Source organism: Panthera uncia, chromosome F1 (assembly GCF_023721935.1).
Source record: "Panthera uncia isolate 11264 chromosome F1, Puncia_PCG_1.0, whole genome shotgun sequence".
Taxonomy (NCBI): domain Eukaryota; kingdom Metazoa; phylum Chordata; class Mammalia; order Carnivora; family Felidae; genus Panthera; species Panthera uncia.
Window position 1 is genome coordinate 38,575,229 of NC_064813.1, and position 15,516 is coordinate 38,590,744.

Genomic DNA, 15,516 nt, shown 5'->3' on the forward strand with positions numbered 1-15,516 from the left:
CCTAGGCCAAGGGAACATCTTCAGATTTACCTATGTGTGAGACGATAGAGAACAGGGAGGTGTGGAGGTGAAGAAGAAGGAAAATTAGGAGTGAAAGGAGAAAAAGAAAATGAAGACAGAGGAAAGGAAGAAGAAGGGAGAAAGAGGGGGGCTGGAAACACTGGGCAAAGGAGTCTAGAGTCCCTTCCAGGGGGAATCTGTGGAGAGTGACCACATTGGTGGGGTTCTGCCTCTACAGAGGGGTTTGCAAGCCCTGGGAAATCCTGGCATCGTTCCCCAAAGGCTATGAAGTCATCATGGAATTTCTGCTGCAGAAGCTGACTCCATACCAGAAATCGAAGGGCCAGGAGCCCAGCCACAGTACAGAGATCTCTCCATTGATTGTATGGAGGGACCCTCGGAGGGGGCTGGGGGCTGGGTGGGGGACATCCCAGTGCCCTGTCCCAGGCTGTCCTGAGCTCTTGGAGCCTCTCCCTTTTACATATCCGTGTTTGGTTGAACATTTTAATGGCAGAGTCTTGGGGGTGCTTGGAGGGAGGGTTTTCTAGTTGCCTCTGCCTTGTAGGGAGACAGAAAAACTAGCTTCTCGTTCTCCCCCGGTGAGCTTAGGTAAGACACACCCCCCCAACCCCTCCTTAACTCTCAAGGATGATAAGAGAATGAAACAGCCACCACGATGATGAGAGCACTTTAAAGTAGTAACATTCTGGAAATTTCCCCTTATTTTCTTGGATCACACTAATTTAGTCTTGACCTGCCCTGGCAGTATGGGCTTTTCGGGGCCAGCCCTTCATGGTGATAGGTTATGGGCAGGGATTTCATGATGACAGGACGCAAGAGTTGGAATATAAAATGATAATGCCCCTGCTCTCCTCCCCACCCGCAGGCCACCAGGGCCATCCAGGAACTCCTTCTGGAACCGAGTCGGCGGACGGAGGTGCAGACCTTCTTCCCCTCCCTGTGTATGGCCCTGTTGTTCCAGATCTCCTTTCTCGTGGTTGAAGGGGACACTGACTTTCAGGATCAGCAGCATGCAACCGAACGGATGGACCCTGTCAGGTATCCTTGGCCTCTGGGCCAGAGTTCTAGCCACTGTGCCCCAGGGCCCATCTGCTCGGCTCCCATGTGTGTCCAGGTATCTCCCTGCCACTTGCCTGGCCTGGTCCCAGGCTGCTGGTTCTGGACACCCTTCTTGCACCTCCTGGGCAGGGCACTGCGTGTGCTCCCCACACATCATTTCCACAAGTCTTACTGGACTTTTTAGAGAGGACTCTCTCCTTCTGACTCACTGGCCTGACACAGAGATTCTGTTCCAAAGTAAAATCAGTATAATGGATAAGAAGTGCACCTGCGCTCCACTCTCTACCCTTCTGGCTTCCTGCAGCACCACGGGAACCCCGCATCTCTCTCGGCCTCGGTTCTCATTTGTAAAATGTTAGCCTGGGTCTGTCTCTACAGGCTGCCCCACCTCTATCAGTTCACTGTTCTAAGGGAGGCTCCCGTAGACGGGAGAGGAGCCCAGATGGTGGGGGATGGCTTCCTGTCTGCTTTCTGCCCCGCCCCCACCCAGTTCCTCCGTGGAGGCCCTGAAGACGCTGATGCAAAGTACCGGGTATGGGGACTATGTGTCTTACATTCAGAAACTTGGAGGCTGGGAGCTGCTCACCAGTCCTGAAAGACACTACGAGGGTGTCACTCTACTGGCCAGGTAGGTCTGTGCTATCCTGTTGGCTCTCTCTTGGGGCCCGGGCCCGATCCTGAGCGTTCCGCTCTCCTCGGCAGGGCCATGGTCATCAAGAACTGTTGGCACAACCGCCCCCTCTTCAGCTTCCTCATCAGGATTCTCCAAGAACGAGACCACAAAAATCGCTTAACGGCCTTCATGTTCTTGACTGAAGTGAGCAGTTCTTGGTGGGAGGTGGGCAGGTGAGGGTTAGTTCCTCTGGAAAGCAGAGGTGTCCCAGGGGACACCTCCAGGGATGGCCAGTGGAGGAGGAGGAGGCCTAATTTCCTGTGGCTCCCCGCCTCACAGAAGGGTTGAGGGACATTGTTAACGACGGTGAGGTTACCTTGAGTCACAGGCTTTGAATGTACATGGTGTGATTCCTCCTTGAATCTTAAGGCAACTCAACTCTGTCCCAACTTCATGGGAAAACATAGCTCTTTCCTTCAGCCACCTCAGCTCTCATCAGTCTTCTAAAATTTTGTGGGGTGCCAGGGTGGCTCAATCCGTTAAGCATCTGACTCTTGGTTTCAGTTCAGGTCTTGATCTCACAGTTCGTGGGCTTGAGCCCCACGTCGGGCTCTATGCTGACAGTGCGGAGCCTGCTTGGGATTATTGCTCTCTCTGCCCCCATCCCTCAAAAATAAATAAAGGGGCGCCTGGGTGGCTCAGTCGGTTAAGCATCCGACTTCGACTCAGGTCATGATCTCATGGTTTGTGAGTTCGAGCCCTGCGTCGGGCTCTGTGCTGACAGCTCGGAGCCTGGAGCCTGCTTCAGATTCTGTGTCTCCCTCTCACTCTGCCCCTCCCCTGCTTGAGCTCTGCCTCTTTGTGTCTCTCAAAATAATAAATAAACATTTAAAAATGAAAAAAATACATAAACATTAAGAAAAAAGCCTAATTTTTGCTAAGCACCGCTGATTGAGTCAGTATGTTCCAGCCATTTGACAGAAAAAAGGTGTAGAAAATTTAGAAAATATGAAAACTAAGTCAAAAAATTATAAAGCCCTTACTAATCACAATACCCAGGGGAAAGCACTTTCAGGTTTTGGCCTGAATGGAGGGGGGCATGTGTGTGTGTTCCCATGTGTGTGTTTCTTTATCAGGGTTGACATCATTTCCTATTAATATTCTGTATCCTGCTCTCTTCAAGCATCTTCAGACAAATTTTATTTTATTTTTGAGAGAGAGAGAATGTGCATGCATGTGAGCAGGGGAGGGGCAGAGAGAGAGGGAGAGAGAGAATCCTGACTCAGGGCTCCATCTCACCGACTCCAAGGTCATGACCTGAGCCAAGATCAAGACCCGGACGCTTAACCGACTGAGCCACCCAGGCATTCCTCAAACCAGAATTTAATGGTGATGTAATATTTCATCACAAAGCTGTTCTATAATTTATTGGACATTTTGTTTCTAATTTTATACTATTATAAGTATCACTGTAATGGACATCTCTGTGCAAAAGACTCTGCCCATACTCTAGATTATTTCTTTAAATATTGAATGTAAGTACAAGTGTTGGCTCAGAAAATACGAATGTCTTCTATGATTTTGGCATGAGTGCCAAATTCCTTTCCAGTAAAGTTGGGCCAAATCACACTTCCGCCAGCAGTGTTTGGGGAAGGTTTTGGGATTTCTGGCTCACAATATTTTTAAATAGGCTCCTTTTAAAATTCAAGCCACCTGACTTTTTTTTTTTTTTACAGGAGCAGGATTACATTTCAACATAACTGAAGATACTACAGTGCTAATACTGGAATATAAGCAGATGTTCTCCTAGTGTGTCATAATGTGTCCTTACTTAGGTTGGGGGACATTGTCCTGCTGGAAGGTGCCCACTGCCATGAGCTGATATGTGCACAGTGGCAGGAGTGCTGATATATGCATTCAAGGATGTATGTCATGTTGGCAGAACTCTTGCTAGGGATGTGGGGATGTGGGGATGTGCATGCAAGGTGCAGAACTCTGCACGGAAGAGAGTGACTTAGCTCAGTGGGTGTCCAACATTAGTGGACCTCATGTCACTAGGGAAGCTGTTTAAATGCAGATTCCTGAGCCGCATCCCCAGAGACCTGGGTTCAGTGGCTCTGGAGTAAGGCCTGGAAGTCTTAGTTTTCTGTAAACACTCCCGGGGTTGATGCAGTACAGGTGGCCCTTGGCCCCAGCTTTGAGGAACAGTACGAGGTGCAAGCCTGGGTGGGACACCGGAAGGTGGACGGCACTCTCTGCAGAGCAGTCGTTCTGACCTCCGGCTGCATGTTAGAATCCTCTGGAGAGCTTTAAAAAGGCTAATGCCAAACCACAACTCCACTCCCTCGTCTTACTCCCTGCCTTGATATTCTGTTTGAATTGCTCTGGGATGAAGTCCAGGCATTGGTTTATTTTAGAAGTTCCCGAATTTAAAGCTCTATTCTAGAAATACAGTATTGAGAACCACTCTAGAAGTTCCCCCAAATATATAACACCCAACTAAACAAGCGGACACGTGAATGGCAGTTATTCACCTGCCACCCTTACTGGAATTTCGGGCTGAGAAGAGGGGAGGGAGGCGTCAGTAGGCTGGGGAGAAGGCTCCCAACTGCCCCTGAGTAAGGAGCTAGGTGAAACTCACTCTTGGACATTTAAACAGAGACCCAGTTTTAAAGTGGGGACCCGGGGCACGTGGTGGCTCTCAGTCGGTTAAGAATCCGACTCTTGGTTTTGGCTCAGGTCATGATCTCACGGTTTCGTGAGTTCGAGCCCTGCATCAGGCTCTATGCTGACAGCAGGGAGCCTGCTTGGGATTCTGTCTCCCTGGATCTCTGCCCCTCCCCCACTCCCGCTGTGCCTCTCTCAAAATAAATAAATAAACTAAAAAAAAAAAAAAAAAAAGGTGGAGAGCCAACAGGATTTGATGTACCGGCTAAAAAAGCTGATCAAACTCTATAAACAAGAGACCACAGCTGTGAAAGCTTTCTAATATTTCACAGCCTTTTGCAACGCCCTTGTTTGTTTTGTTACCCTCGGCCATTTCCCTGGGAGGATCGTTAAGTAGAAACATCGAAAACAGACAGGGCTGTGTACTTGTCTTCAGGGTACTTAGGGAACAGGGGAGACCTCAGTTATTTTGATTTCATTGTAAGTCTGTGAAAAAGGTGTTATTATCTCTATTTTGTAGAGGATGAAACTGAAACTCAGAGAATTTAAGAAACTTGCTCAGGTAGTAGGTAAATTAGTGGGTCTGCCTGGCAGCCGGCCAAAGACTGCGCTGTCCATGACAACTTTTTTTGCCAGTAGGATCACACTGTGAACATAGATAGATACACATACATTTGTGCATGTGTGCATACACACAAAACAAGTTCCCCTCGTTTAAATGTATCTGATTAGCTTTTGTCTTTTAAAATTCTATTTCAAATAACGTATAGACCCATATAATTTTACATAAATATACAAAGGAAGTCATGCATGCTATTTTTTTATTGTAGCCTTTTTGTTCTTTCCCAATTTTTAAATCTTTATTCATTATAGAGAGACAGAGGGACACAGAGCATGAGCAGGGCAGGGGCAGAGAGAGAGATACACAGAATCCGAAGCAGGCTCCAGGTTCTAAGCTCTCAGCACAGAGCCTGACGCAGGGCTTGAACTCACAAACCACGAGATCATGATCTGAGCCAAGGGCGGATGCTTAACCGACTGAGCCACCGAGGTGCCCCTGTTCTTTCCAATCTTGCCTCCTCCCTTCTGCTATATCAGTTTCACATGCCGCCTCTTCGTTTCCTGAGTATTTCATATGCAAGCAACCAAATATGTATCCTTCCATATTTTTCTCCATGCTCAAATAATCAAATAATTAATAAGTAATCAAATAATCAAAATCAAGTAATCAAATAATTACACACACATGCACGCGCGCGCACACACACACACACACACACACACGGGTACACTTCTTACTTTATCCCCAACAGCTCCCCTCATCAAAGATGCCTAAGGGAAAACCTGCAGAATGGGTGAATGCCTTCTCACATGGAGTGCGACGTTACCTTTCAACTAAGCTTTGGCTTCTTTACCTGTCTTTCCAAATCCTTAAGAACATTTCTTTATGAATAATAGGAACCCAGATTCAAAAAAAATCACTGGAGAGTTTTGTTCTCCTTGCCCACCATTCCAGTCTTTCTTGGTCTCCTTTTGCAGCTGCTTCGGTGCCCAGATGTGGTAGCCACCGTGGATGAAGTCACTGTGCACATCCTGGCAAACTGGTTCCAGTGTGAGGAGCCGGCCATAGTAAAGCTATTGCTGCGGGTGGTGGAGACCTTCGCAAAGCACGGGAACATGGTGAGATGAGGCAGAGACCAAGGGCATGCTCTCAAGAGATGGCACCCAGGGAAGCAATAGAGAGGTCCAGAGGTCCGGTGTGTCATTACATAGAGGGTGGACCAAACTCTCAGGATCAGACAGAGAGAACCTTCGTGAAGCCAGGCCACTGAATACAGGGGTCAAGGACCTGAGCCATTCGTGCTTTCTCTCTCCCAGGAAAGGAAAGAGAAGGGTTTTCCATGGGTCATTTCTGGGTAGAGACCAAGCCAATTCCAAGATCCCAGACCATCCTGGTGTCCTGGAGATGTCATCACCAGGGATGATAAAGGCCATGGAGATGGGTGCTTATGGGCCTAGTGGGAAGAAGGGTCTCCTCTGCCTTCTCCCCTTTTTCCATGAGGACAAAGGACTGCCGCCCCTTTACCGGCCCGGTCCCAGTCCCAGAGCGCGTCAGCACTGGCTCTTGTGGGTCAGCCTGAGTGGAAATGCAAGTCCCTTGATGTAGCAGGAATTGTTCTGACTCCTCGTTTCCTGAGCAGCTCTCCCTCGGCAGGTGCAACAGTTCCGCATCCTGGAGCCCTACGTGCTGGGCTGCTGCTACTCACTGGACGATGACATTGTGATGGAGACTTTCACGGTGCTCAAGTGTCTCGTAGAGCACCTCACCTGGAAGCATTCCTCCTCATTCCTTACTCAGCTCACCTTCATGCTGGGGCCCCTCTTTGAGGAGGTGAAGCCCTTTGGGGGGCCATTTCCCATCTCTGGGCATCCAAGGGAGTTGGGCAGAATTATCTTGAAAGGCCCTTCTGGCCTTTCTGCGAGGCCATTCTGCAATGGTCTGATTGTGTACGTCCTCTTGGGTAATGGCTGTAAAAGGGGTGAACGGCAGCGAGAGCAGACGGCAGTGACAGGGGAAGATTGGGATGCTGCACAGTCAAAGCAGACCCCTGGGGAGACAGGAGGGTGCATAGGGGCATGTGGTGGGAGGGGCGAGCTCGGGGGCCACCTGTCCCTCCTGGGTGAACAGAGGTGGTGGGTGAACAGAGGTGGGTGAACGTGTGTGTCTTCTCACCCAGGAGTCAGAGCATCTGCGCTTGATGGCCTTTGAGATCTACGGGGCTCTCTTGGCTAAGGTCAAGAGGACAGTGCTTGTCTTCCCCTTGAAGCACCAGGTCCTCAACTTGATAGTCCTCCTTGTGCTCCACCTGGAGGATGGGAATGTCAACGTGGCTCAGGTGAGAGGGCCAGGCCACGGAGCCTGGTCTTCCATCCCCAGTTGTCGCAGGAGGTAAATGCTAACCGGTGTTAGATGCTAAGGAAGGGGCTGTAGCAAGATTGGAAGGTGCTGCTGAAGGAGTTGCTTTGTCTCTGACCTTGGAGAGTTGCAGTGAGAGGCCCGATGTGACCAGATGCTTGCGCCGGGGTTTTCTCCAGCTCCTGGCTCTCTCCAGCTGGCCCGCAGCACACAGTGGGATGTGAAGTGGGTGTAAAGACTCCAGGGAGGAAAATCCCACCGTCAGGCACAGGGCCTCCCCCTGGTTCTCTGCCCTTGGCGTCAGCGGCCTTCCCTCCACGCTGTTCCCCGCACCCTCCTTCGCGCTGAACTGAGAGGGGCCTCCCTGAGCAGAGAGGCTCCCGTGAGGTAGCATGGTGGGCGGGACAGAGCGAGCCCGGAACTGGCCCGTGTTCTGGGGGGCCAGGGCTGTGGGCTGCCGCTGGGGAATGCTGCAAAGTGGCCGATGCGGTTGGTAACAGGACGCTGAGTTTCCAGATGGGGCTACTTTGCCAGGGCGAGGCCCCTGATGGGCACATGTGACGAAGCTGCTGGAACCAGCGATGACGTTGGGATGTTACCTTTGTGGGGTGGAGCCCCTCCCAGGGAACCCAGTTCTGACAGCACCCACCCTGATTCAGAGGAGCGACCACGCCAGTGGAGGGATCAACACTTGGGGAGATCTGTTTCAGAGAGACTATTTTGGGGGGGGGTGGGAAGCCGTGTGGTGGGTGCATGAGGCTAGGAGGTGGACAGGTTCATTGTGCTGGCTCTCGGGGCAGCACCATAGCAACTGGGAGAATCATTGCAACCACATGTTTTGACCTGCTCGTTAGTGGGAAACAGGTGTAAGCAAAGCCAAACTTTCTAGAAGACCCGGCCTTCCTCCTCACCCCTGGGTCCCTCTGGGTTCACTGGAGACTTCCATCCCTCCAGGGCTGGGCTCACTGCTTGTTTGTCTCCCCTCTTTGTGTCCCTCCGTGTCCCCTCCCAGCCCCACCCCCGTAACTCCTCACGCGGCGCCTTCCTGTCCCTCCAGCTCTGCCGGCCTGCCCTCTGCCACACGGCCACCATACTGGGCTGGTCGAGACTCAAAGCGATATTTGCCGAGAAAGACGTGTGGACTATCCTCAGAGCCCTGGTAAGGCGGCAGCTTACTCACCGTTCTGCGGCTGCGGGGTGGTCGGCAAGTCTGCGCTGTTCCCTGAGGCGTCTGGGATTTGCAGCAGCTGTAGTTCAATAACGAGATGGCCACGGAGCATCTAGTTGAGCCCAGCACCTAAACCTGGTTCCCGCCCTCCCGTTGCTCCTTATCGAAGTTGGGGAGCTAGGCACACCACTGGACGATTTCAGTGGTGAGGGCTAAAAGAGAGGAAGGTACTTCATAGTACAAAGGAGGGGTGCCCAGCCCAGTCTGGGAGTTGAAGGCTTCCTGGAGGAGGTGTCATCTGGGAAGAGGGGGAAATGGAAAGCAGGATCTCACTTAGGCAAAGAGAAGCAATCAGTCGTGCAGGCCAAAGTGCTGCCATACACAGGGATGTGGAGCAAAGCACTCACTCTGTTCCGGGGAGTTTGCATATGTCACCTTATATAATTTGATCCTGGGAAATAAGGGTAGAGGAGCCTGGTCTGCGGGGCGGCTATCAGGGACTTGGAATAATGAGAGCAGGGGCAGAAAACTCAAAGGCCTACAAGGCTGTGCAGGGAACACTAATGAGGGAAGCCGACTGGGTGGGCCTGGAGGAGAATCGAAGGTCCTGGGGTCCAGCAAAGGCAGTGCCTTGTAGAATGGTCAGACACCGCACAGCCTTGTTCTAGTACGTCCTCAGTAACGCCTCCCTTGCTATCCTAAAATGAAGTTCATAGGTGATACCGTCTACCTATATGGATTTCCAAAATCGATATAATGCCCTAACTCCAATGGAGAAAGTAATTTTAAATGAAATAATGTGTACGTATGTAACACAATGTAACATAAATGATGCGACTACATGACATGATAGGATATAACATAACATAAGGTCCAGCAATGGAATGGAACATAAATAGTATATGCTCCCCCGGAAGACACGATGAAGAGTTGGCTCCTTGTCCCTCTGTGTGGAACCTCTGTGACTTGACCTATTACAAATGCAGAATGGTACTGGACTGTTGTGCTGGGGACTCAAATGCCGTAAGAAGTGCTGTCGTTGGTGACATGACTTTCAAAGAGAGGGACAATGTTTGGTGAAGATCTACATGCAATGAAGTATAGTCTTTCTTTGCTTCATATTGTAGGTGCATCCCTAGGAAATCCAGTGTGTATCTGAACTGTGAAAAAATATTGCGTTTATATAAAAGACAGGGTTGGGTTTTAGGCACAGATAATTAGAAACAGATCTTTGAGACAAATATGCAGTGGGGAATTGGAAATTAGTGTACCCCCTTTCATCATTTTGACAACCAAAAACATGCCCCCCCCAAGTTCTGAATTCCCCTGGGGACAGTACAGTCCCCATTTGAGAGGGTTGAGAACCAACTAATTGATTCTATGACATAGAGTGAGTTTAGTGTTGCTAGATTTTCCACTTTCTTAAGACAAGCAGGAAATCCTGACTTTAGGTGATATTTACTACATTTTATTGGCAAATAATTTACGATATTTAAAACGTTGTGTGGAGCAAAAGACAGAAAAAATCTGCAAGCTGGATTTAGCTCATGAACTGGCAGTGTGCGGGCTTGGTATGGGAAGCAGGAAGCAGGCGTCGGGGCTGTACCGTGTAGTGGGGGTTTGGGCACAATAAGGAACAGGATTTGATGCTGTAGGCAATGGGGAGCCACCGAACTGCTCTAAGCAAGGGGATGACATGGTTAGATAGCTGCGTGTTTTAGACAGACCACCTGGTTGCAGATTGGAGGATAAGTTCACAAGGGACAGGATTGGGGTCCGTAGTTGAGAGGGTCCAGGGGGAGAAGATGAGGTCATGAAGACAAAGACATGGAGTGAGTGGCCGGTGCTGGAGAGCCATCTGATGGGGAGTGTGTGAAGGTAAAGGTCACCTCTTGCGTTTCTGACTCGAGCAGATGCTGGTGTCATGGACTGAGGTCAGGAATACAGAGGGAAGAGCAGGTGTGGAGGCGAAGATGAGAGTGGCTTGATTTGGCACGGGTTGAGTTTGCAGAGCTTGTGGGATCTATCCCCCTGGAAGTAGATGCGCTCACTGAACCACGGAGGCTTGGAGAACAGAGCTGTGCTAAAGATACAGATTTGTGGACACTGAGCACACGGCTGAATTGTAGATGGGAGCTGCAACCACGAGCCTGGCTGCACCCATCTAGGGAAATGGCATAGAGGGAGACGCACATGGTTCAATATTGGGATCCCAGGAAGCATCAATTCCAAGGATCCCATGCAGGAGACTAGGAAAGGAAACCAGGCTAGGAGAGGAGGGTGGCGGTCACTTAGGAAGGAGATAGTTTCAGGAAGCAGTGAGTGGTTAACAGTGCAGTGACAATAGCACACGTCCAGGGAGATAAAGACTGGATGTGCCTGTTGGATTGGGACCATGGAAGCCAGACCTGGATCAGTGGGAGGGTAGATGGAGACCAGCACACAAAGAACCCAAGGGTTTCTCAGGGTAACTTCGAACCTGGGGAAGATGAGGAGTGGGTGGGGCTCCGCCCACACCACCTTGGACCAGAACAGGCCCTCTTCTGCTGGGTCGGAATATTACGTTTCCAGTTAGGATTTTTATTTGAAGAAAAGTTTTTTTTGTTTTTGTTTTTGTTTTTTTACCAAAAAAGTCCGACACACCATGGATAGAGCCTCCCATTTAAGAACTGGGGCTCCAGTGCAAAGGGGGAGGAGAAGAGTCGCTAGGAAGGACACACAGGGGATGGGGTTACCGTTCGTGGTCTTTGCAAAAGACAGGACACGTCCATCCCCCAGAACCTTCAAGGGAGAGAGTCTGGATGCACCCAGAAGTAGGTGCATGCCTAGGCAGGGGAAGGTCTTAAAACACTTAATTATATGTGGCCCTGCTAGGCTGTGTTTAAACAGAAAGGTTTCTGTTACATGATTGTTTCTGTTGCAGCTTAACGTGGATGACGGTGAGATTGCAGATTTTAAGCCAAGCCGTAAATAAACAATATTGCAACAACTGAGTTCAATCCTCTATGGTTGGGAGTAGGAGAAAAAAAAAAAAATGCGGGAGCAAAAGACTGGGGTAAATCTATTCAGGTTTCACGCCTCCCACAGGGAAAGCGATCCCCATATCAATCCAGGAAGGCTATATAGAGGAAACAAGACTTCAGGAGCTGGGGTGGGAGGGGACGGAGATGTAGAATTTTTTAAAATATAATTTATTTATGTTTTGAAAGTAATCTCTATACCCAACGGGAGGCTCAAACTCATGACCCCAAGATCAAGAGTTGCACGCTCTGAACCATCCAGGCACCCCTAGAATGCTGTGATGGGCTTTGGCACTGAGAAGATGTCTCCAGATTGTCGGGGCGGGGGAGGGGCAGGCAGAAGACCTGGCCATGAGTTCTTTACTTAACGCAGTTCCTGTTCTTACAGCTGAAGCAGGAGGGAAACAGAGCCCTCTGGTTTCTGAAGCAGTGCTTGGCTCTCTTCAAGAGCCCGCAGGCCCCCATTCGCCAGACAGCTGTACGATTTGCAGGTACCACTTTCCGTGTGTCCTAGTTCCTTCAAACAGCCTGAGGACCTTTCCCAGTGGAACAGGCCAGGTCCTGGCAGGCCAGGCCAGACCAGCAAAGCTCCCAAGGGGCGGGACGTCAGGGTGTGGGTGCTGCTCTGTTACAAAACTCAGAGACTGGTGAGGACTGCTTCATGTCACCCCAAGGGAAGGCGTCTTTAGTGCAGAGGGATACCCTCCCCCTGCCCCAGCTCCATTCGCTGATGACAGAAGAAGGGGAAGTAATTTCTACTTGCGGAAAAAGTCCAGGCAAGGCCAGTTAGGGGGAGGGAAATATAGACCAAAGGAAGTGTGTGTTTTGGGAAGGGACAAAAGAGCAGGTGCAGCCAGGGTCCTGTGGGTCTTTGTGGGGCCCCTGAGGTGCTGTGTGTGCCCCTGTAGGCCAGATCATCCAAACCCTGGATGCGGAAGAGGCCAATGAAATTGCGGAAGTATATACAGGTGAGTAGCAATCCGCTTGCTATTTCTTGAATCTTTTAAGGGCAGTGGTGTTGGTGGGGAAGTCTCAGAAATGAGGGAGAATGGGCAGATAGTTCATGAAAAGTATCACTGGGAAGAATGAAGAGGTAGGCTCATCTTTAAAAAAAAATTTTTTAGATGCTTATTCATTTTTGAGAGAGAAAGAGACAGAGCCTAAGAGGGGGAGGGGCAGAGAGAGAGGGAGACACAGAATCCAAAGCAGGCTCCAGGCTCTGAGCTGTCAGCACAGAGCCCGATGTGGGGCTCAAACTCACAAACCCACAAACCATGAGATCATGACCTGAGCTGAAGCCAGACGCTTAACCAACTGAAACCACCCAGGCGCCCCCGAGGTAGGTTCATCTTAAAGGCATTTAGCTTTGGGGCATTGGCCAGAGTCGTCCTCCTTTTCATGTCCACTCACTGACCCGCACCTGCATTGAACTCCAGGCCATTCATCAGCCAGGACAGTTCCTTGAACTCTTTCATTTCTTCTTCTTCTTCTTCTTCTTCTTCTTCTTCTTCTTCATGTTTATTTTGAGAGAGAGAGACAGGCAAGCAGGGGGGAAGGGCAGAGAGAGGGGGAGAGAGAGAATCCCAAGCAGGCTCCATGCTGTCAGTGCAGAACCTAACTCGGGGCCCAATCATGACCTGAACTGAAATCAAGAGCTGGACGCTTGACCGACTGAGCCACCCAGGCGCCCCAGTTCCTTCAACTCTTGATAAAAAGGGCCATCATTGGATGATGATGATTTTCTCACTTAGGGATGTAGGGGTTTCCAGCCCCTCCCTTGTGGAGCCCCCAGGACTGCTCCAGTTATGGTCCACGTATTCTCCACCCATGCCTCTGAGACACGACCCCTCCCCCCCACCCCACCCCATGCTCTTCTCTTTTCCTCTGCCTTGTTTCTCTCAAGTCCCATATCTCATCCACCGCTGGGTTCCCTGGTACTGCCCGAAGTCCTTTGAAGTCAGAGGACTTCACTCGGAGGTACTCTCTGGAAAAGAGGACAGCACAGCTGGGCAGGAGGGGGTGGCGGAGGGGGCCAAATAGGTCGGTTGTGGATGCAGGACAAGCAGTGGTCGGCTCCCTGAGCCCGGGGCGGGCATGGCATCCTGCTTGTGACTGAGCAGTGTGGACTCCCTCCCAGCGGGAATTCTTCTCGGATTTTAAAACCTGCCAGTTCCCACCCCCCTGTGCTGCCCCTCTCTGCACAGCCGTCCTGGTGAGCCCACCGGCCAGGCCCAGACCTTGTGTCCAGCTCCACGGCATTACTTTTTCCAAGCACCTTAGCGGTCTCTGTGTTACAGCCCTAAAGTACTTGCGGGAAGACCCCGACTCCATGGTCAGCTGCCTCGCCGCTCAGACCCTCTACATCCTGGAAGCCAAGGAGAAGCTGCTGGTCAACCCCCCTACCTCTTGCTTCTGCAGCAGGAGGCCACGAAAGACCTACTCCTGAGCCTGCGTCCTTGGGTCCTGGCCAGGGCGATCGAGACTGTGACAACGGTGACAGTGGGGCCTGGCTCCTGAGCCCTGTCCTAGAAGTGGGTATGTGTCCCTGCAGGACCTCTGTAATAAAAGGAAGACGCATGAATTTCTGTGGAGTGTTTCCTGGCCTTTCCAGTTGGTTCTCTGGGGGCAGAGCCCTTCATTGTGAGCTGTCTCCTCTGCCTGAACACCTGGTGCAGGCTGGCCTCTCCCAGCCCCGCCCCTCCTGCCCCTCTCCCACGTAGCCCGGCGATCGGAGGCCGGAGCATGGGACGTTCCTGTAACATCAGCCTGAACTACAAAGTGGGAGGAAAGTGATACTGGGACACGTGAGGTATTCTAGGCTCTGGTTGCACCGGGCAGGGTTCCCGGCGGCAGGCCACAGGGTCCACTCTGGCAGGTTTAAGCAGGGCAGTGATTTATTAAAGGGCATTAGTCAGCTCATAAAATATCCCCGGAGATCAGAGAGTTTGGAGACTACCCATCAGGAACAGGGCGGCTCTATAAAAACACCAGTGGGGCTGCCCCCTTGCGCAGCCCAAACCACAGCCCAGGTGACAACACTCAGGACCGGCTCTCAGAAGCTCCGCCACCATTTGTGCAAAGAGCCGGATGTTTCCTCCTCCCGCTCCCAGGGCTGAACTGGGTGAGCGCGATCTCCCGGGGCTCCTGTTAGAATCCGTCTTAACCCAGCGCCGTCTCACGGTCCCTGGAGTTTATCTTTAGGTTTACACAGGGTCATTGGATGCTCCCCTGCCACCTCCAACCCCCCATTGCCCATTCCCACCTCTGAGCCAGGCGTCACCTGTTGTGCCTGACCTTCAGTCAGCCGGGTCCCAAAGCTCTGGGCACAAGGACAGTAACCCAATGTCCTAAAATGTGGGCTCCCCCTTGGCCATACCTGCTCTGACTCGAAAGAAGTTCGGGCCACAGTGAAGCAGATTCCTAGGCTCTCGTCCTGCAGTGCTCAGCTACTGTCACCTGCATCCAAGCCCCCAGGAACATGTGGCATTCTGCCCTCGTTCACCCTCTCCACCCCGACGGGCCTCCTTCTCGGTGGTGGCCATGCTCCTCATAGCATTCTCTCAGCCCCGGTGCAGCCACTGGAGTCGCTTGGGTCTGCTGGCAAACAAACCTCAGAGGGAGGCAGCATTAAAGCCCACACAAAGGTCTGCGTTGGCCGGAGGGCTCTTCTCACGTACTACCCTTGGCCTGGTCTCTGGTTCTCACATCAGCAGCCGCCGGCTGATGCTGGGGGCCTTATCAGCTGCACCTTTTATAGACGGAGGTGAGCAGAGAATAGCACAAGACAGTGGTACACTCACGTTCCCTTCCCTGACCTCCAAAGCACAATCAGGTCAAGTGTGTCTGTACGGGACCCACTTCAGAGACTGTTCTGACGCCCCCCCTCCCCAAGTCACCCCCTCACGTTGGTCAAGCCAAGTTAACAGGCACGACGGGAAGAGACCACATGGGGGAAGTAATGGAAGTCCATCAGGCCATCTCTGTCCTGGTAGGATTGGGGCCAACTCTGTTGGCTTCTCTGGGCCTCAATCCCTCTCATCTGTAAATCGAG

At 51.4% G+C, this 15,516-nt stretch overlaps 1 protein-coding gene across 1 annotated transcript; it reads left to right on the top strand.

Moving 5' to 3' along the window:
- The first annotated feature begins 296 nt into the window (after nt 1-296).
- LOC125925806 (maestro heat-like repeat-containing protein family member 7) lies at nt 297-13,965 on the top strand. Its single transcript, XM_049635055.1, has 11 exons — nt 297-383; nt 887-1,059; nt 1,571-1,708; nt 1,783-1,897; nt 5,900-6,040; nt 6,576-6,752; nt 7,099-7,257; nt 8,335-8,436; nt 11,854-11,956; nt 12,374-12,433; nt 13,763-13,965. The coding sequence occupies exons 1-11, from the start codon at nt 297-299 to the stop codon at nt 13,909-13,911; spliced, it is 1,404 nt and encodes a 467-aa protein (XP_049491012.1). The 3' UTR covers nt 13,912-13,965.
- The last annotated feature ends 1,551 nt before the right edge of the window (nt 13,966-15,516 follow it).